This window comes from Maylandia zebra, linkage group LG12 (assembly GCF_041146795.1).
Source record: "Maylandia zebra isolate NMK-2024a linkage group LG12, Mzebra_GT3a, whole genome shotgun sequence".
NCBI classification, from domain to species: Eukaryota; Metazoa; Chordata; class Actinopteri; order Cichliformes; family Cichlidae; genus Maylandia; species Maylandia zebra.
Genome location: NC_135178.1, coordinates 25878771 through 25901442, shown reverse-complemented (window position 1 = coordinate 25901442; position 22672 = coordinate 25878771). Strand labels below are relative to the sequence as shown.

The 22672-nt window shown below is 38.1% G+C and overlaps 1 protein-coding gene across 1 annotated transcript in view; it reads left to right on the top strand.

Annotated features, from left to right (window-relative positions):
• Window positions 1-593: 593 nt before the first annotated feature.
• The window catches only part of oxct1a (3-oxoacid CoA transferase 1a), a 55269-nt gene continuing 33190 nt past the window's right edge, over window positions 594-22672 (top strand). Inside the window, exons 1-12 of the mRNA XM_004547187.6 lie at window positions 594-1078; window positions 2091-2199; window positions 4145-4235; window positions 6926-7061; window positions 7190-7339; window positions 7819-7925; window positions 8478-8538; window positions 19985-20092; window positions 20356-20470; window positions 20913-21007; window positions 21616-21664; window positions 22065-22137. Of these exons, the coding sequence (XP_004547244.1) occupies window positions 983-1078; window positions 2091-2199; window positions 4145-4235; window positions 6926-7061; window positions 7190-7339; window positions 7819-7925; window positions 8478-8538; window positions 19985-20092; window positions 20356-20470; window positions 20913-21007; window positions 21616-21664; window positions 22065-22137 (1190 nt within the window). The 5' untranslated portion in view covers window positions 594-982. The remainder of the gene's footprint in view (window positions 1079-2090; window positions 2200-4144; window positions 4236-6925; window positions 7062-7189; window positions 7340-7818; window positions 7926-8477; window positions 8539-19984; window positions 20093-20355; window positions 20471-20912; window positions 21008-21615; window positions 21665-22064; window positions 22138-22672) is intronic.

The following is a 22672-nucleotide window of genomic DNA, read 5'->3' as shown; positions in this document are numbered from 1 at the left end:
AGACTCTCTAAAAAAAATAGCATTTGTTCGGCTTTTCATTTTGCCATTTGTTGATTCACTTGAAGAGCAAGTAACGTAATATTGGTCAAGTGATCAGTTTGATATCAATCTTTCGTGATGCACCGTCATATTTACATTATTTGTACGGTACGAATGATTTGCTTTGGTACCTGGTCAAACTTAAGCTCTCCTTAGTATGGCTGGCTCCGTTTCTCCAACAGCGCACACAGGCAGCAGCTGCCCCGCCCCCTCGCTCAGTCGCTTAGTGCCTGAGCTCAGATCATACCAATATCAGGGGGGATTCACGCACAGTCGTAAATTCCCCCAAGTGTGCACTATGTGCTTCGAATATTGTGTGTACTTTTTGTTTTATACAGTTGTCAGCCAGGCATCTATGAAAAAATTACACTCCAAAAGACCCCGGGCTTCTGACAAAACAACCCGGGCTTAAGCCCAGTAAGCCACCCCCACGCTCCGCCCCTGGGCGTGGATAAGATTAGGTAGAAAATGTAGATTTGCATGTGCCATTTGGCAGGATGCTGTGCCACTGCATCCTTAGTGAGAGGCTGAATCATCAATGTGATAATGGGATGTAGTGGGGAAACAGAGATTGGAAATTGCTCTCATGCATTGCAAGCTGTGTCAGGGAAATTAATGTTTTCTTCGTGGACCTTTGAATACAGTATAGCCCTACTAAAAAAGAACAAGAGAACAAGGGTAGTATTGGGCTTTCTCAAACGCTATGACGCTACAACACCAACAGTAGGCGGCAATGCACTAAAACATGCCTAGCTTACCAGGTGGGGGAAAGATAACGAAGAAGAGCTTCTCCTTTCATCCTGTTTGAAAACAGCCAATAGCGTCGTGTCGCCGAGCTGGGCTTGCGTGTAGCCATATTTTGTGACCCTCAGCTAGCTCGGTTAAAGATCCAGTCAGCGCTCACCCTGCATCTCCGCCTACCCCAAGTTTGTAGCTCCAAATCATGGCGGCCCTCAAAGCTTTGTGCAGAGCGGAAAATATACTCTTGAAAACCCACCACAGAACCAAAATAAACTTCGCCATCCACCAATTGAGCAAGGTCAGTATAACAACAGCGACGTTACACCTGTTGTAGGAGTGTTGAGATGATGTTGCTGCAAAAAAAGAGACGACAGTAGTAAAATATAATAATTCAACTGTCATTAAAGTATTGGTTACATTTGGAATGAAACTATGAACCAAGCTTCGCGTCGTTTATACTGTTTCAGTTTGCGTTTGTGTTATTGCGGGCTGACCTCAGCCTGCAGGGCGCACAACCTTGCGGATACGCGCAATACAACACATTTGCCAATCCTTTCAAAAACTGCTGCTAAGATCTAGAAATGCATGAATAAAGCGAATCAGGTTATTTGATCTGACTAAGGTATGTGTAGTTGGATGATCACAAGTGCGCGTAACTCAACACCAAGTAATCATAGATTTAGGTCTAAACACCTGCCACACGTTTTATTCAGTGCGGAAAACGTTCAAAAACATGTTCCAATATTATAGAGTCGTTAAATGTGAAGCTCGTTTTGTTAACTAATAAAAAAGATTATTTGTAACAATGTATTTGTGTGTAATGACAAGAACATTGTGAACTTAAGCTTTCTCTTGAATGCTAGTTAATTATCACCCACACAGTGTGATTGCAGCAATCTGCGTGATAGCTTAGATTTTAACTGCCCTTCATGGTTGAACTTGCGTTTAACTACTGTCTGAGATATGAGAATTTACAAAAGACAGCAGCTCGCATTGGCCTGACACAGGGTTTTAAACACATGAGTTTAAACCTGAATCCTCTGCTGACTGTTGGTTTTTGGCTCTTGGCTGTGCGCTATCATAATCTCGCCTGCATTTGTTGCAGGATTTGTTCAGCAGTTAGGTTTACTTTTCCTTTCTTCTACAGAATAAATTGGATTTGAACTGTGCAAGCAGGTCATTAGGTTTTAAGCCTTTATTTTTTTGTGCTTCTATTTAGAATTTACATGTTTGTTTGTTTTGGTGTTGCGGAAACAGCATTTTTTATGAATGCAAATTTGCTGTATTTCATGCTCTTGTGCTTTCTACAGACCTGTGGCTCTTACTTTTCCACATCAAGTCAGAAAAATTCAAAGTTCTACTCGGATCCTGTAGAAGCAGTTAAAGATATCCATAATGGAGCTACCATTCTTGTGGGAGGTAATGTATAGTACTTTCACAAACATGTTGTAACAATGTCAGATAGGACTTCTTGGTTTATGATGATTTTGTTCACCTAACAGTATGTTATGCTTTATATTTACATACACTCACTGGATGCTATGAGGTACACCTTGGTATTACTGTTTCTTATAGCTTCATTTTTCTTCATGGCATAGACTCATCAAGGTGCTGGAAACAAAAACATGCTCCACATCCGTGATGCAAATCTCTCATTCCATCACATCCCAAAAGTGCTCTACTAACTGTGGAGGCTATTTGGTTACAGTGATGAGTACTCATTGTCATGTTCAAGAACGCAGTTATAGGTCATTTGAACTTTGTGACATTGTTTGTTCTCATGCTGGAAGCAGCTATCAGAAGACCTGTGGTCGTAAAGGGGTGGACACAGTCAACAACAATAATATTCCTGTATCTTGTGGCATTTAAATGGTGCACTGTTGGTATACCAAGGGCCCTAAAATGTGACAAGATAATATTTTCCACAATATTATACCACCACCAGCCTGAGCTGTTAATACACAGGATAGATCCATGGTTATCTTTTTTTCTGACTCTACCATCCAATTGTTAGGAGACTCATCAGACTAGAGAATGTTTTTTCAGTCTTCTGTTATCCAGCTTTTGTTGAACCACTGGGCAACCAATGGATATTTTCTTTAAACCCTAGAGATGGTTGTGTGGAACAATACTGGTAGATGGTAGATCAGCCGTTTCTAAATTACTCAGATCAACCTGTCTGGCACCAACAACCATGCATTCAAAATCACTTAAATCACCGTTCTTACCCAGGCTGATTCTTGGTTTGAACTTCAGTGTGTCATCTTAAATGCACTTAGCAGCTGACATTTGATTGGCTGATTAGATATTTGTGTTAATGAGCGGTTGAACGCATGCACGTAAGAAAGTGGCAGGTGAATTCATTAGAATAAATGTAATGTCTAATTTGCAATGAAGTGATTCCAAACTGTCTGTAGAATGCTGGTTGAGTATCATCCACACACTGAGTGCAATCCACTGATCTTATTTATAGTCCTGTTCACAGTGACATTGTTAAATGTTTTCCATTGTGACGCACTTCTGTCTAAGAGAAAAGCAGATGAACCTTCCCTCAGTGCAATATAAGAATATTTCTAAACAAGTCTAGAAATACCTGGACTTGATCCAAGCTGATTGCACTTTGGTTTTTCTGTGTGGTTTGACGTAGTTAACAAGATCATTGTTTTTGCATTAGTTTACTGTCCAAATCTGGCATGTCCCTAATCCTTAGATATAAATGTGTATTTAAGACATTTTAAGGTCCTTATATGATCTTAAAATGTCTTAAATATATGTTTGCGAATAAAATTCCTTCACACCATGTAGCTCAACTGTGTCATCAAAGGCCGGGGTATCTTTGGACTTTGATCCAAAGTCCATGAGGAGAGCACTGAATCACAGTTCAAATCACAACCTAATTCTCACATTGCTATGAACGAATTGGCCTAAAATATCTGGTTAACACTTAACCACTTAAGCATACAGCACTTAATTGTAATTTTGTAACTGGTCTTAATCAATTGTTCTCCAGGCTTTCTGAAGGTCTTTTAAAGTTTTCTTTGGACATCGGCTGCTTTTTCATTCGTTTTCATTTCTCTGAGCATTTTCAGAGAAATGTTTTTTATGCTTTAAGCCAATTAACTGGATTAGACATTTCTTATTGTTTCCTAGCAAAATATAAGGAAATTAGCGATGGCAGTAAATGCACAGAGATCAGGTGAACAAGTGAAGATAAAACACAAAGTCATAACATTTACTTACAACGTAAATACACTGATACATACTTTTGGCAGTTTTATTTAAAGTAGTGTTTAAATGTGTATCGTTTTTCTTTTCTCACAGTGATTCTTGTTTGCAACGCTTACTTTTTTGTATTCCACCTCAGGCTTTGGATTATGCGGAATTCCGGAGAATCTCATCAACAGTTTACTGAAGACTGGCGTTAAGAGCATCACTGCAGTCAGTAACAATGCAGGGTATGTGTGGAAGTGTACATGATTTGTACGTGCTGTTTTAGAATAGTACCATTCATTGTTGTTGGGTTGTTTGGGTAGAATTAAATAAAAACAAAAACATTAGAATTATTACTTTGGTTTAAATCTTTTAACCAAACCACATCCTTGCATATGAACTTGAACGTTTTGCTTATTGTCTTGAATAGTAGTGTTTCTTTGTCTTGATTTGAGCCTGTGATGGTGTCTAATTGCAGCATTGGCAACCTTATGACTGTAACGCCAGACAGGCAGTGTTGTGCTAGCGAGATGCCCAGAGGCTAGTAGATAAGTCATTGGATAAGGTACAAGGAAGAGGTGTGTGTGGTCAGGTGATCTTGTGTGTGATGTTTGTATTTGGTCTCAGTGCAGATTCAGTGTACACATAACAGTCAGCTGATGACCTTAATTACCTTTATTATACGTTTTGTCCTTTTGTACATTTTGTACAGTAGCAAGAACTAACTGAAGGTTGCGTTCAGTCTTTTAACTCAAATAAAATTCTAATACTGTTGATAGAAAAAAGGAAAAAGAAAATTGCAGCTTTCTTTTGTAATCAAAACCTGGCGTGTCACAATCCAGTAAACATTTAATTGTAGTGCTTATACAGAAATAGTGAAACTTGAGTAATTCTTACCCTTTTGTGTCTTTGTATTTATGCCACATACAAAACTATTAAAGGGTAAGAATTACATGTGTATGTTTTCGTATGATCATTTTATAATAAAGCCTTCTTGGTGATCATATATCCCAGTCATGGGTGGGAAATCAATTTTCCCAAGGGGCCACATGAGAAACTGGATCTGGGCTGCACCAGGAAGCATATCAAGAGATAAAGTTAATATTGAACAGAATTGAGTTCAGCTTTTATGGTTCGGCCCTGCACAACAGTCCCAGTTTCTCATATTACCCCTTGGGAAAATTAATTATATCAGTGGCAGGCAATCAAGTACTGTAATAAAGACTCCTTTTTTTTTTAAATGACAGTACTGCATAAGTGTGTTTGCTTGTAAAGCAGTGTGAACAAACTATTTTTTGAATGAAAACTAGATTTACTATTTGACAACTAGGCATTGCTAACCTTATTTTGGCAGCAGTGGAAAGAAAGTGTAAGAAGTTAACATGCAGAAATATTGGTTGTGTTGTGTCACTTTATTCTTTAAAGTGATCCCTAATCAAGGATAAATCTTTAATCTTTTGACTTTTGTAGCAATATAGAACACATAAGTGTTTTGTCTCACTGCTTTTGGGTGAGAGGAACGAGACCCTCATATTTCACTTCTCATGAAACTGACACAGCTGGCCCTTTATGCCCTCGATGAGTTGAGAAGGATTCAGCTGTACAAAAGGAGATTATTGGGCTGTTACAGAACCGCCTTCCCTTGCAGCTTTATACGTACTGTGTAATCAGCTGCTTCAGAATTTGACACAAACCAAATAGATTCTGTATAAAAGGCAGTGACACTTGTGCTCAAGATCACTGCTGGAATCTGTTCTCATGAATGAGCACTGAGTATTTGCCTGAAGAGCTTATAGTCCTCAAACATCATTCCATACACACCAGCTTCACACACAAAACATTAACACGAGTTAATAGTGCCAAAACCTTTCTTTAGTGTTTCCATTGTGTGTTGCATCACCAGTGGTTTGTGTGCATGTGAAAGTGCACTTTGCAGTTATCTGTTTTTGCATTCTGATAAGGCATGGCCTTTATATACTTTAAGATAACCCGAGATTAGAGTTACAATTAGAGAACAAAGCAGTGGTAGTTAGAGATTAGAGCAGTGTAAGTGAGTTTTTAGTTGCCTGTGCATTAACATAAAGCACATGTTTAAAGTGTTTTGTGTTGCAAAAATACAGTTTGGACAGATTGAAACTAACTTGATTCGATTGCCATCTGTTTTTCTTGTTTGGTATGAAAGAGCTTTAAAGCCACAAAAAGCCAGTCCTCTCATAGCTGATCAAACAGTTGCTTGAGGGACTCGGCAATTTATGTTTGTCAAAGAAGGCTAGAAAAATGTATTCACAACTGTTGAGTCATGAGGATTTGTCCAGGTATGGTGGTCTAAATACGTGACACCCTATGTGCAGCAGGTGTAAGACACACTTCGGACCAGTGTGAGCTTCACAGCTTCTTTCAAGCACAATTATTCCGTGCGGTTTTGACAGACAATAAACAAAGACATGCTCAGAAAAATCTGACTCAGTGGCAACCCCAGGCTCAGCAGCTGTGTTTGATCAAATGTACTGTGATTATGGCTGTGAATAGGCCACAGCTGGACTGTGACTGTCTTTGCTTTGTCTTAAGATCAGAAAAGGGAGCCATATCCGTTTCAGCTTGACTGAGTTACAACCTTGAATAACCTCTCTAAGCGTTTACGTTAACAATAAGAAATGGTGGAAATTGCAGGAAGATAGGACGTTGATAGTTTCTTATGAGGAAAAAGAAGCATAGTTGCTAGAAATAAATGAGTATTGACAGAAAAGTGCTTTAATGTCAAATAAAAAATGAAAATGTATTCATTTGAAATATAATAACATGAAATGTAAAATAAAACACAACAAGACACTTGTGTGTACCCTTTAGATCAGCTTATATTTATAAAAAACTGCTTAAGTTAATTTAATAAACAAAACAAAGCTTAGTAAGTTAGTGCTGTGTGTGTTTTCCTTAGAGTGGATAACTTTGGCCTGGGCCTGCTGCTCCAGACTAAGCAGATCAAGAGGATGATCTCCTCATATGTTGGAGAGAATGCAGAATTTGAGCGACAGTATCTGTCAGGGGAGCTGGAAGTGGAACTAACGCCTCAGGTTGGTTTAAAAAAAAAAAAAAAAAGTCAAGTGACAAGGCTTATACAGTTTTTAACAAACATGCTGTGGACATGTATCTGGATTTCTCTTGTACGCCTCTCATAATCTGTCACTTTTTCCCCCCACAGGGTACTCTTGCAGAGAGAATCAGGGCAGGGGGAGCTGGGGTTCCAGCCTTCTTCACTGCTACTGGCTATGGTACTCTTATCCAAGAGGGTGGCTCTCCTATCAAGTACAACAAAGATGGTAGCATTGCCATTGCCAGTGAAAAGAGAGAGGTGAGAGTGCTGTAATCCCTGTTGTAGTTTTGGAATTAAGTGCTGTAGCTGAACTTCGCGGGTTACATGATAGTAGCCTTGAATTGTCCTCACAATGCACAGATTCCCAAGAGCTCTGGTCTGATCTGTTGTAGTGCACAGCAGCACTGAAATCCAGTTTCTTTATACAGTAAATTACACAGTGAGTTGAATAAATCTCCATTAGGTACTGGCATGCGACACATGTCTTGTGACTGAGGAAAAGAGCCTCGTCAAAATTGATATTTTAAGTGTAAAAAATATTTTGGAGATTTCACACAGGTGGTGTAATGTGTAACCCTGAATAGTAGCCATTGCAGATTTATTTAAATGCCACAGAATCTATAGCATGACAAAGTTTAGACAACTACAAAGACCAAGTCTAAAATTAAAAACAGAACTTTAAAACAGCTCACTGTTTAGTTCATCCTGTAAGTAACTTCTCACCTGGTTGTACACAGGTGAGGGAGTTTGGTGGCAGGCACTACGTCATGGAGAAAGCCATCACTGGAGATTTTGCACTGATCAAAGCTTGGAAAGCTGACAAGGCCGGGAACATTGTTTTCAGGTAATTAATGACATGGATTGTTGTGTTAAAGTTGTGTTAAGTTTGAGATATTTGAACATATGAAACCATAGTGCATTTTAAGCCTTTATTAACTTTGTCAGCTCTTGTTTGCTCTCAGCCTGCAGATCTACTTTGGCGCATACGTCGTCTTTAATTATTCAGACAGAATATTTTTGAACTGCACTGGGATTATCATTCATTACTACTAATATAGCTCTGTTCAATTATATGCATTGATGCTGCAAAAGTTAGAAAAATCTAAATAATGCTCTCAATTTACTCTTGTGTTTAGATATTGTTTTTAGTTATAGCAAAGTTTAGGTTATGCATAGGTCCCTACATGAGTAACATTGAACCAATCCAGTGCATGTCCAAATTGAATGTAGTAAAATTCTTCACCACAAGAGAGCAGTGTCCTCTGGTACTCTGAGTCTAAACAGGATATAACATAATGGACACCACATTGAGAGATTTTGAAATCACTTTCTGGTTTATATATTATATTTGCTGCCACTACATTTTATTCAATATGTATGTCTTGGTTTGTGTTAGGAAAACAGCTAGGAACTTCAACCAGCCCATGTGCAAGGCAGCCAAAACCACAATAGTTGAGGTATGTAACTGCAACATCACAGTCACATGCTTTTTAAAGCATGTGCAAACTTCCTCTTCAAACATTTCCACTAGTGGATTGGATGTGAGTGGAATATACACATAAGTTTTACTTTATTGTTTTACTGCATCCATTGTTTAAGTTTTCATTTTCTAGGCCCACTAGCTGAAAAAGGTAAACTTGTAAATAAGTTGTACAAATCAACCATCAAACACAGTGATGAGTAAACACTGTCCAAATTAAGACTCTCAAACCCTTTTGGGCTATTCACAAATCAACAATAACAAATAAAATAAAATAAAAATAGATAAACAAAAACAACATTTAGAAAAGGAAAAAATTTGATATGGCATAAAATATTTCTGGTTCTCCCTTTCTCACTGTCCCTCTCGCTCACTGTCTTTCTCTGTGTGTGCTGTCAGTGTCAGAGGCACAATTCTTCAACGTGCTATTAATAGTATGCATGTCAGGAGCCTGGTCAGTAAAAACCAGAACTATAAGTTAATGGCAGTATTAACTCTTCACTAGAATCAACTTAGCAGGTTATTAGAAAATAGTTTGAAACTAGCCAAGTGCTCTTGAGGTACAAACGGGGCCGGGAAGAGTTAACCAGTAAGATGAGGGGAGGAGAGTGGGGAGGATAACAGCCAATATGAGAGAGAAGCCAGTTTAGATCAGATGTATTTAATTAAATTCTAAATCAGTTTAAGTGTTATGTAATCACAGTGTTATTAGTTTACAGTATATTGGTTATTTAAAATCTAGTGCTTAGGTCAATAATTTATTTAAAATCTAATGTTGCTGAAGACCACTGAAATAAGTTTCGCCAGCAGAAAATGCTTCATGTTGTGTTGGGTAGAAACAAAACAACTAAAAATGTATAATAGAGGTAAAAGGTTATGTGTGTATGTTTGTGAACTGAAATTGTCCACTTGAACTGGGGATATTCTTAGAGTCCTGGCATTAAAAATAAATGCAGTTTTTAGAGTTATGTGACGAGCATCAGAGTGTGTCCACCTATTTCTGGGTTGTCTGTGACATACGTAGTTTCCCTGTATAATATGGTACGGTCTTCAAGGTGCCCTGAGATGAATTTTGCTGTGAATAAAACTGAAGTGAAATTGAATTCTGTCTGGTTACCCACCTGTCTAGCATTTAACCGTTTAGAAAAATGTTATTGCGTATCTCTTCCCTCCATGTGTATGTGCGTTTGTCTCTTTCTCCGCCTATCTAACACACAGCTTCACACCTCGCATATAGACATGGCTTGCTTCAGAGAGCAGCAGGGAGAAAAACTGTGTGAAAAACCATGAAAAAACTGGCACTTTCTGAAAATAAATTGCTAGAAAAGGGTCTCTCATAAATCTGAGTGCATTTTCAATTATTCCATTGTTGCTGGACCGGAGATTTAATCTGCTGTTGATTAGAAATGTCTGAAAACATAGGGGTACATTTTTATCACTATGGAGCTGTTATGTGTTCTATTTACCATTGCAGACCAAATTTCAGTGACCAGCCAAACCTTTGAGTATTGATAATAAAGAACCCATTTCATTTGAACCATTTACTATCCATTTATGAGTAATGCTGTTCAGAAACACTCTGGCCGTTAAGCTTTCCTGCAACATCTGATGAAAAGCAGCCAACTACCTGCTCCAGGTTGGGAAGGAGTTGGGGAGTGAGGCTAGAGTGGAGCAGGAGATTGACAAGCGGGTTGTGTCTGCAGTAGTGTAGATGTTGTAATGGTTTGTTAAAGTAAAGAGAGAGCTGAGGGCGCAGGCACAGCTGACGTTTTACAGGTTTTACAGGTTTATCTCTGTTTCTGCTGTCACCTGTGGGCATGTGCTGCATGTAGTGACTGAAAGAATAGAATCACAAATATGAAAGGTAGCAATCCAGTGGTAGAGTTAAGATTGTTCATGCATCTCAAGATGTCATGCTTTAGGCATGTTCAATCCAATGCAGAGCCTGGCTTTGGGTGCCCTATTATTCACCCAGAAGAGTAGATGCGGTGACCAAAATCTGGATATATGATGGTAAATGAACTGATGGAATAATGACCTAATATTGTGTAAATATCAGTTAATTCTTGACAATTGGTATAATGCAGTAATTACCGATGTTCAGTTCAACTCAATTCAATTTTATTTATATAAAATTCCGAGCTGAAGCCCCCTGTTGGGCAACAGAAGTACTGCAGATGGGCCGCAGTAATAACAGATATTTAGTTTGAAATTACAAGTATGGTCTTTTCTTATTTATATACATTTTTTTAGTTATATAAAAAGTAGTTGGGTCAAACATTGGCCTTAACACTTTGGATATTACTGGGTAATATTAGCAATGTATAGCAAACAACTTTTATTGTTTGTTTTGGAAAGAAAAATCACTTTCTCTTGTATTTTGATTAGAGTGAAGAGTTTAGATTGAGTGTGACCCATGGGGATTTTCTGGTTTTTAAAGGGTCGCACTCTTGACTTACGGATTGACTGGTATGACTGGTTTACTTATTGAAACATGTTTGTGATGGCCTATTACCACTAAGAAATTTACTACAGCTATTGGATTTAATAATAATTTAAATAATAATAATCACAATGCTAAGATCCAAGTATAATTGGTTGAACCGAATATTGCGACTATCATTTTGAGCCTAGAATCACCCGAGTCATGTATGAAGCTGCTGTTGTTGGCAATTATAGGTCCAGGCTACAATAGAAGTGTTTTCCATAAGATACATTTGTGACATTTTTACCAACCTTTTTGCTTACCTATAGTGATGAGTAGCAGGCATTGGATGAAAGACAGGTTGATCAACGTGAAAAATTGAATGTGGGATTTGGATCACAACATAAGCTTGCAGGATGTACTTCACATTGCAAGATCTGAAAACAGTTATGAACATGAATGGCATCTGCTAATTGTCATGAATTGAGAAATTTAAAAAAAAAGTTTACTCTTAATGTTTAGAATGGGATTATTCTAAATTATTAATATTTTACTCTTCAGCAGAGTACTTGACATATATGGGTAAGCTAAAGAAATGTCATTTGAAGTGTTCTATTTAGGTAAAGAACTGATGTCAGTCAATTAACCTCTCCTAAAGTGCTTTCTCCAATCTGACACAAATAATTTTACTTTAGGACAGAAAACTGCGCATCTGCATCTGAACTTAATTAATCTTTTTTTTAAATGGAATTTGACATTGCCTGCCAGTAGTACAACTAGACTGTGTCAAACAACTGCCAGTTTCAGACTAGTCTTTGAAGTTTTTTCTACTTTACTCCTTTTTCATATTGTGCTCTAATTACAAAACGAGTCATCCACATATCAACTTTTTTTTTTAATCTAAGAGGCATTCATTGTAATTTGTGATGTGGTCTGATAAATGATATCAAATAGAATTTACATGTTTTGAATCTGAGTCTAGTCCTGCTTTGTTTAACCATTTGATTCACTTGATTTTCTTTCTTTTTTAAATTTTTTATAATATAATAATGACACTGACCTAAAGTGAGTCCCCTTCCTCATTTCTGCTCACCCACTTTAAAATGAGTGTGCAGAGTGATAAATAATAACAGGTTCCTTATGTTAAATAAATGTCTAACTTAAAATCCCATTATGGTTCTCTGACTGCTTCGTTCTATCACAGTAATTTGTCAGATGGCCAGTTTTATGGTCCATTTTTTATGGCAGTGGAGGTAACATATTAACATTATGACAATTTATTGAGGATTATAAAGTGATTGGCCCTATTAAGAGCCTTTTTGTCTTGCATAGTGCATATTGGCATAGAGACTAATTACTTGTCTTATGCCAATACATTTCTCCTCAGGATTCAGGACATATTTGATCATAAATCTGGTGATTTTTGGAATCAATATTGACCCTGTTGTCTTGGTGTAAGGAGCAGACAGAGTGAGGCGTTTCTCAAGCCATTCATTTAACTTGGTCAGCTTTTTAGCTCACGCCATTTCACCAAGCTTGTGTTGCACATCAACTACTGTATTTTTCCACTGAGCTACCTAATAATAAAACTACCCACCTAATACTGTGAAGGGCCTTGCCCCCATAGCTCTAAGCTCTGGTGCATGGACACAGGGGATCTAGGGGTGTATGACAGTGAAACTATGGGTTACGAGGTGGGACTTTTTGGGATTAGGCTTATTCTAGAAATTGCCACAGATGTTTGATCAGATATGTGCGTATGAAGGCTGTGTCAAAACTCTGAGCTCTCTGTAGTCTTCTTTCTGTATTTCCCAAGCAGTTTCTGTGGTGCATGGGAGTGTCTTGTCTGTATGGGGCCTCCTGCTGGCGCAGGGGGAGTGGGATTGTCATCATATTACACTGGTTATCAGTGTTATTTCTGTCATCTGTCAGTTGTTTTAATGTTGTGGCTTATTGGTGTATAGAAAGACCAAACTGTTAAGCAATTACTGATGAAAAAGGGCAAAAATGCAGTCAAGAGCTTGGCAAAACCCGGGGAACTTCAGGGAAATAATTTCCACACTCTGGCAGTTGTAGCTATACCTAAACAACTAGATTGTTTTATTAAATGAAAGCTAGATTATATTAGTTTAAGTCTTGAAAATACTTAATCATCTGTGAAATTAAGTCCAGTAATCATAGCCAGACTAAAACCCAAATCTTATTAATGTGATTCTGGTCATTGGCTTTAATTAGTTACTAGAACATCCACACAGTTAAGTGTTTCAAAATGAGTTTCATAAGCATAGGCGACTTTCTTCTTCAGCAAAAAGCTTATGTCCATTAAATTGTTGAATAAAGTTTTGTTTAGCTAACCCGTTCTTCTTTAATTTTCTTTCCTGTGCTTGAAAGGGATTGAACGGCGTTTAACTCGCAGACTAAAAGAAGAAACCTGAAGTATCTGGAATATCTATACTTAATATGCACATAAAATTATAGCTTTCATTAAAAGCATCTCTTTGAACTATTTACATACTGTCAGGAATCAAAGTCATCAAAGTCAAATTTACTGAGGCTCAATTTTTTTTATTTTTTAGAAATTAACGGCAGTTATGGAAAGCAAGTTCAAATGATCTCCTGGTATATATCAATAATCCCGCGGTGGTACCTGGCTGAGTTCATTTCACGCATCTTGGAGATAAATTGATTAACATCTTGTTATATTCTTTAATGGTTCACATTATTGTAACTCCGTCTCACACATAGCTAACATTAGTGCTCCACGCTGATCGTTGACCGACGATTGTAGTTTATGTGCCAGTTTATGCCGTCTACTTTTTTTAATGGAATTTATAATCCTGGAGATTGGAAGGGTGCCAGTAAACAAGATAACACAAAAGCAAATTACACACACAAAAAAGAAAAATTACCATTATCATCACTGGCTCCTTCCATGGTTGCTAGGCAACCAAACTCTGCTATTCCAGGGTGTCCAGCTGGTCCGGTTATTCCCTGGGTGATTGGTATAGAATTCGTTGGTTAAAGGTAAAAGTCACTGATTATAAAATGTCTTTGGCCATAACTCAAAAATATGCCTCATATTTGTGATATGATCAATATATCTTTTATAATTAAATGATAAAGTGATTTGTTTTATTTACTGGAGGCTCTAGACAAACATGGTTGTAAACTGCAGCTTTACTGTTTTTGGAGAGTTACAAAGCTGCAAGGTGTCAGTTTTAGTTTACTACTGTGTTTTTCCTTGAAATGATAGGGATTATTGCAATAGACTGGGGACTTGCTGGTGTAACCTGCCTTTTCGCCTAAATGACAACTAGGATAGGCTCCAGGTCCCCCTCTCTCACAACACTGAATTGGATAAGTGGAAAAATATTGATCGATGGATGCATGATGGGTATTATCTTAAGCCGCTGCTGTGGTCTTCTGTAGATCAGAATGCCTTCTGTCTCCTTTAGTAACTGTTGAAATTTCGATTACTTGATACAGGCAACATTCCTTTTAGCTATTTTGCATAACTTCTAATGCCTTGTTGAGTTTTCTAGTCTTGTTCTTGACTTGTGCCCTCCACTGACATCATTACTCAAGCTACTGTTCTCTAGTAATTAGAAACCACTTGTTTTCTCCATCATTTCCTGCCTAAGGAGGTTCATGAATTGAATTTTATGTGCAAAGATGTGCAGTTTATTCTTTATATTCCCATTTTGCACAGCTTATGGGGATTTAGAATATACATTTGCCACAAGGTGAAATGTGTTATTTGAATGCTAATTGACTAAAAATCTTTAATGTAGATTGTTGTAGTCATACTTGTTTTGAACTGATATCTCAAAACATATTGCACACAGCTCAATAGCAGCTGGCCAGCAGTGTCTTTTGTTTAGTTTTTTGTTATTGTTCCAATTTTGAAGTTTTCTCCTGAACATAAGAGAATACATCATGCCTCATTTTAAAGGCTGGCATTGACATTTCTAGGAGTAGGTCTGCTTGACATAAACATTACTTCAAGAACATTGCTGACATTTTTCATGGCTTATATAAATGCATCAGAAAATGTCACTGACAGTCTATAATATACTTTACTGATTGACAGTCAATAGGGTCTGATGAACTGGTTGAATGTAAAAGCAGAGGGAGACACTGTGAAAGTGTGATAGAAGACAGATTTGCTGAACATATGCAGAAACCGAATGTCTGACTGTAAGTTTAAAGTTTCCTCGCAACTGCCCGTCATCTGAATCTGAAGCACATTGCAAGAAGGCTTATGTGTTAGTTGAAATGTAAACATTGCCATTTGAGCTGTGAGTGCAGAAATCCATTCCAAATGATACAAGGTGCTTTGGTGAGCAATGTGTGGCATCTGAAAAATGTATTTTTAGTTCTGTAATGTTGTCAAGGTTTACATTGGCTGGCTATCTGCCATTTCCTGGATAGCATAAAATCTGTCACAGGCAAGGCAAGCTTCCACGGAGGAGAAACAGATTGCTCGTGATGTCAGTGCACTAGGTCAGGGGATATAGCCGGAGCTTTGCCCTGAAAGTGGAAACCATGCGTGGCCAAGTGCACAATAGGAGGAAGATTGAGAGGCTATAAATAAACACAGTAATGAGAGTGTGGTGTCACTGTCATCATCATGCCCTGTTGCCGGTTGCCTGTAGCCACACCTTCTTTCCCTTGACCTTTTGACTGTCACGTTTCAGTTCTTGCATCCCTAAATAAAATAAAGAGATGTAACGAAATAAAAAAATTTAATGCCAAATTTGTTTTTAGTTGTTTTGATAAGCCATTTGATTGGGGAAGTTAGTTAGGTATACAGTAGCCTGTATGCTAACTAGTTAACAAACACATGCTACACCGAAATCTCTGATCTGTCTTTTTCTTAAAATAACATTAGACATTCAATTTTAGAATCTTCTCCCTCAAGGTCTCGCAGTGCATGAGAGCACTGTGGGTCACAGAGGGGTGCAGCTGCTCCCTGGTGCAGAAGGAGCATATACTGCAGAATTTTCTCCAGCTGCCACAAATCCCATGTTTAGAAAGTCTTGGTGACTTCTTTGAGTGTAATATTTAGAACTCTGGCTGAAATGACACTGATAATTCCAGTTTACTGTGTAACTATAGTGATTTATCTATAGTTTTGCTACATATATTAGCAAGTTCTGCCACAAAAAACTCCCCAAAACATAATAACACATTAAATCGAGTCATTATCTTTAAAATGGAAGTCAAGTTGAGGTTTAAGAAAGGATAACCATGCAATCAAAATTCACCTTTGGAACCAGTCTTAAGCTAGAGTCACACTGGAAGACCATAAAAAGTGAATGATATTCAGTGACTGCAGGGTGAATAACCACTGGCTAAGCAAAGTGGGTGTTACCCACCCAGATGAATTTCCCTCAACTTCCAGGTGACAACGCAGGATACTGTTGATTGATGTACGACCCGATAATAAAAACATTTAAGTGTTACCTAGGCAACAGGAGCCTGGAATGTCTGCAAGCGATCAGCCATCAGTACGAGCATTGCTTCCAGTTTGGACGCAGCTTTAAGACAATATTCACAAGGTGTGTTCAGTTGGCAAAAATACTGACTCCAAATGTAAGTTTTCACTATGTGGGGAACAACTAAACAACAGTATATCACTACACAGCGGAATTACTGTCTCTGCTGTAGATGTCTGTCGATGCTGTTGTTGTAACTCGTATATAAGAATTTGTATTTGCATAACAATTTCTATAAAAATGGCACAATATAAGGAATTTCCATTTATTTACAAGTTATTTCAGTAGTATAGGATATACGATAGTATCTGTTGTTTGTTTTTATTTATTTAATGATTTTTATTTCAGTAGTATAAAATTTCCACGATAGCAGCAACAGGTATCTGATGTGTTAAGTACAGAAGGGAGTGTTGTCTGCACTCTTATGGTATTCTAAATGGAGAAATTGGACCATGCTGTGTGTGTACACTGAGGAGTGGTAATGCAGCTGTACTTGTGCACTCATCACTTAGGCTATTAAAAAGGGGCAATTACCAGTGCTCTTTGTTTATTCCACTCAGTGCCTTTGTAATCAAGGGTGTGATGAACATTGTAGCGTCTCGGACCTATTATTGTGTAACCTTTTTTTTAATACTGTGCACATATTTTCACTTGCTGCAACTATTGTAACCACTAAAACGATATAACGTAAAATCATTTCTGTTATATTTAGTTTATCTTGCAGTACTTTTTGTTCAATCAACTCAAAAATGTGATCCATCTATTTTATTTTTGTTATTCTTTTTAAATGTTTATCATATTTCATTAGCTTGGCATAGTATTTCAAGTGTCGTTTAGTGAATGAAGAGCGAGGGGTGTGCACCACATCACCGTTTATGGTTTATTCTAGGAATTTGATAGCACTGCACACTGATCAGTGTGAGATTAACGAGATTTGACAAAGCTCACAGCCTAAAAAAGCACAAACTCATGAAAAAACGCTTGCCACGTCCCCAGAGGGCACTTTGATTCCCTCTATCCTCCTGCCAGCTCACTTCATGCCTCGCTCCGCTCTCATTGATGTGAAAATCGTTCTACAGATACGGGAATATCAATGTCTGTCCATGTGTGCCTGCTTGCTAGTGTTACGCACCTGCTCATTGTGTGTGTGTTTGTGTCTGTGTGTGTGTGTGTATTATTTTATTTTAGTGCTTTATCCTTTCACATCCGTTGAACCTTCTGTCTGAACTACATCTGAGCAGTGGTGTAGCCGGGACACATCACATAGATGAAAAGAAGAGAGGCTTTTTTTTTTTATGTACACAGCACATTTAAATTGTATGAGCTTGTTATTGTGCTTTGACTTAGCTTTGGGAGGGTAATTGAAAATGGAGCTGAATACATGGTTTGTTTGCATGTGTGAGACCAATGAAACAATATGAGGAAATCCAGCCTCTTGGGTGTGAATTCTGTGTTTGTTTGTTTTTCGTTTTTTGTTTTTCAGGGTCTTACAATTGTATATACTTTTCTAATTAAGGGATTGATGTTGTTTTCATATGCATCTTAAAATTCTTAGAAATTTACACCCCAGATATTTGTTGTAATCCTCCTCCCCCAGGTTTCCCTTGTCATAAGACTAAAACATTTTTTTTAATAACATGACAAGCACAATCTTGCTTAATGAAGATGTCTAAGAAAATCATGCTTCTCACCAAGACAGATCAAGCCCCCAGAGAAAGATGTGGGTGAGTGTGTGGGACTGCTGCATCAGTCTCATCTTGCATGGCCTCGTTTCCACTCTGGAGCATCAGAGATTTACCATAAACCAGAGTAGAACCAGCAAAAGAGTCTAAAATCACTTTATGGTCCTGAGTGGCCCTAGCTCATGAGAGACCAAAGCCTGTGTATCCATGACAACGCTAAGATGGGATCCACTCTCAGCCATTGACTCCTCTCAGTCAGGGCTGAGTGCTGAGGGAGGAAATAGAGATAAGGAAAGATTCAATTCAATTTGCTCTGAACGGCTGCTTGCCCCTCATGTAAATAGAATGAGCAGGTTACACTCTGAACTACACAGGAGTAAAGCACTGAAAAGTAGAAATGAGGGCGAGAATTATGTTGTCACGGCTGAGTCGTCTTTGGTTCCCAGAGGTGTGGGAACACTTTTATTTTTTTCCATTTTTCATTTTAATTTTATTATTTCAACCACTTGAAGAATCTCCTGGAAGAAAGAAACAGCACATCCGTCCCATTGAAGTCTCATCTATTTGATAAAGGAAAATTGGTTCTCAAAAAAAGGCTTTTTGTCAGTCCCAGCTTTGTTTGAGTCCTTTATTTGAAATCTCTAGGACTGTAGTGTTTAATGCTACAGCCTACTGTAAATATGGATACTGCAAAAAGACCTAGAGAAGACCTGCATGGGCAGCAAGGCTTAATGGATCCCACACATGCCGTACAAGTCTCCCTGAACACCTGTGTAACTGCAGGCTCAGTTTATAGCAAGGAGGAGGAAGCAGGTTTGTTGTTAGGTTCCTATCCTAGTCATGATAACCCAACTCTTTTGAAATCAATAGCCATTTCCATCACTGTCTTGTTAGTCAGACAGAAAGAATCCCAGATGTATACTCCTCTTCTGCTGCTGTACACTTTCTAAATAAAGGTGGTGCACTTTCTGTCACAGTCAGCAATATACTGCCTGCTACATGTACACGATTTTTATATTGCTGTCATGTTAAGTACGACAATGATCGAGATGGTTTATTCCATATTATCAGAATAAACTGATCTGAAATTTAACCCTTGGAAAAAAGTTTTTGGAACTAACCATTGTTTTCCACGTAATGGTGAAAAGGTTCCTTTTGACCTCTATTTTTAGTTTGGCCAGCATACCCACAGCATGAATACAATCTCCTCCATACACCCCTACTCTCGCTGCTTTTGATCTTAGGATCAAGCTGCATCCCCTGGGCTTGGTGTGTCAGACGATTCCTATTTTCTGTTAGCCAAGCTGACTTTGGGTACACAGACAGCTTTCACTGGGCTCAGTGGAGTTGCTAGAAGAATAAATGCAACTTTTCCACAAATATTTACTGTCTCTTCCCTGTGAAAGACATGATAGTAGAATAATTTCAAAACCTCTGAGGCCATATTAGGACAAATGTTTTCTTCAGCATTAACGCCACTGATGTTTGAAGCTCAATTATGAATTATATTAGTAACAAACTTAAATTGTCTCATTTGTTTTTACATTTATTTACAGTACTTGCATTTTTAAAGCCTTAAGAAATTGTATAGTAACCCAAAAATCAAGAAGAAATCTTCAGATTTGCCTGCAGAGTGCGAAAATATCTACTGGATTTTTATCATTTCACCTTTTGAATTTCATAGCTTGGTAGGCAAAGGTTATTTTCTGGTGGTGTAATTCCATCTGTGCATGGTTTCTTTATCCGAACTTTAATCTCAAGGATCATGGGACACCTTGCAAGTGAAGTCAGAGCTCATCACTCTGTGTCTCTGTGTAGGTGGAAGAGGTGGTGGATGTCGGGGCTTTTGCTGCAGAGGATATCCACATACCCAGCATCTATGTCCACAGGGTTGTCCAGGGCGCCAGTTGTGAAAAAAGGATTGAGGTACAAAATGATACATTAAAGAGTTCAGAGAAGTAGACACATTACATTTGGAAGGCATGCAAAGCATTCTGGATTATGAAATTGTAATGGAAAAAGAAAAAAGATCAATCCTGCAGTGATAGAACTGTAGAGATGAACCTTTCCCAAGCCTTTTCGCATTTCTTTCACTGTTCAGAAATAGCCTTTGTTGTTTTATTCATGTGTCGTGTTACTCAACCAGAATGAACTTTTCAAGATTATATTATATTTCCATATGTTTCCAGAAACGCACAGTAAGGAAAAGCCAAGAAGAGAAGCCCAAGCCAAAGAAGGAATCTGACATTGTTCGAGAGAGGATCATTCGCAGGGCTGCTCTGGAATTTGAGGATGGCATGTATGGTATCCTTTGATGGAAATGCAAGCAGTGAGAGGATAAAAAAATCATATACATTTGTGAAGCAGTTGCCTACTTTTAACGCCCACCAGGAAAACCAAACCAAAAAGTATCCAGCTGCCACAGAAGAATGCTTTACCTTGGCTTCCTTTATCATCAAGTTGCATAATAAATGATGCACATAATGTGCTATGCTTTTTTTTTTTTTTTTTTTTCTCCCTGTGGTCTTTAGTTACATTTTATCGTGACAGCTTCTGCCCTTCCTTGTGAAATCATCTTTAGTTTTTGATCGACTGATCTGTGATTAACCATTCAGTGTTTTTTGGACTTAACATGACTGTTTAGTGACTGTTTAAACAATGCATGCATTTGTTAATCTTAACACCTTTTTCCCCTGTCAGAAATACAAATATCGAAGCTACTGTCTTTAACAAAGAATAATACAAGCTAACCTTGGTATTGGTATCCCCATGCTGGCCAGCAACTTTATAAAACCAGACATCACTGTACACCTCCAGAGTGAAAATGGGATTCTGGGGCTGGTAAGACACCTACGTTTTAGTTTTTTTTGCCTTCCCTCAGGTTTCAGCGCTTTGAATCTTGACTAAACAAGCTAACGAGCTACATATTTCTTCATTCTTTGCAGAGACGTTTTTTTTGAAGTGGCAGTAAGCATGTTTCAAACTGAATAGCCATTTATTTAACCAGCATCATTCCTAGTTGGGGCCCTCATTTGAAATGTGTTTCGATTGTTACGTAAGAGATTGTATCAATTTGATGCTTTTTTTCGTCCATTTTTCTTTCTCATTATTTGCCGGCTGAGCCTTTTAACAAAGGCTGCCGCTGCCGCTGCTATAGAGTGGCTCTCCAATCAGTTGTGTTGACAGAATGTAGGCGCCTATGGTAATTTCTTATTTGTCAATGTTATATTTATGACTGCCAGTTTCAAAAAGGTACCGATCTCTCCACCTCCTCAGTCTCAAAAGATTGCTCTCTTTGTTGAAAGCAGAGAAAATCGATGCCTCATCTAATCGGAGAAATGTGATTGTGCCTCTTTCTTCAAAGACCATGGCCAGTCAGGCTGAGTGACATGTGTCCTGCCTGCATGTGTGCATTTTTTTCTTTTTACCTTTTATTTCTTTTTTTATAGGGTCCCTACCCCACTGAGGATGCAGTAGACGCAGACCTGATTAATGCTGGTAAGGGTTATCCTAATGAACATCTAATTTCCCACGTCCTCTGACAAAATTAGGTAATTTATTTAAGAGAGTTAAGTATGAAAACTGGTCTGGTAAAATATTAGGGAAAATAAGAGCATTTTATTTTACCATTTTTTCCCTGCCTGCTTCATGCTTGGCACAAACTTACTCAGATAATACTTGTTTGTTGACATTTGACAAGTGTCCAGTTATCCAGCATCGTTTTTCCCTCTCGAATTCAGCCTTCCATTAATTTTTTTTAATGCCATTGTTGTATGTTTTTCTTTGTTATTTACTGTCTTCATGTTCATCTCTAAAGTGCGTTGCTTTTTGATGTGTTGAGTGTTAAATTCACTGCTATGATAAATGAATTGCAATGCTTTGTGTTGCTTTTCTGCAGGGAAGGAGACTGTCACTGTGCTCCCTGGGGCAGCGTATTTTTCCAGTGATGACTCATTTGCTATGATCCGAGGGTAAGTCCATAACACACAAGCTTTTCAAAACTTATTTGTTGAATTCAAGTAAGATATGCCTAACAGTGGTGGACTTAAACGTAAGTCCCTTAAAAATTATTGAGTCACTTATAGCTTGGAGGTATACATAAAGTGAGACCTTTAAAAACATCATTTCTAATCTATTATTTACTGAATTTTAGAGTCGTCATAATTTCATATTTGCTTATCACCTGCACCAAACACCTGTAACTAGAGGCCAAAACCATGACTCACAATGCTGGACAACACTGTCATCAGTACAACTACACAGCAGCCTTCCAAATATTCCCAAGGTCTTCGGTTCTTATTGATTTGCCAGCTCACTGTGATTGCCCACCCAGACTCCCTGCAGTATCAATTCTTTTTGTCCTCCCAGCAAGAATTCAATATTGCTCATAAATAATACTGTCCTGTCACACTGGCAGGTACCGAATGGAACAACGCTAAATTTGTCCATGTGTGAGTGTGTCTGCTATTGTGCAGATATGCTGGGAAAGAATTACTCAACATATGG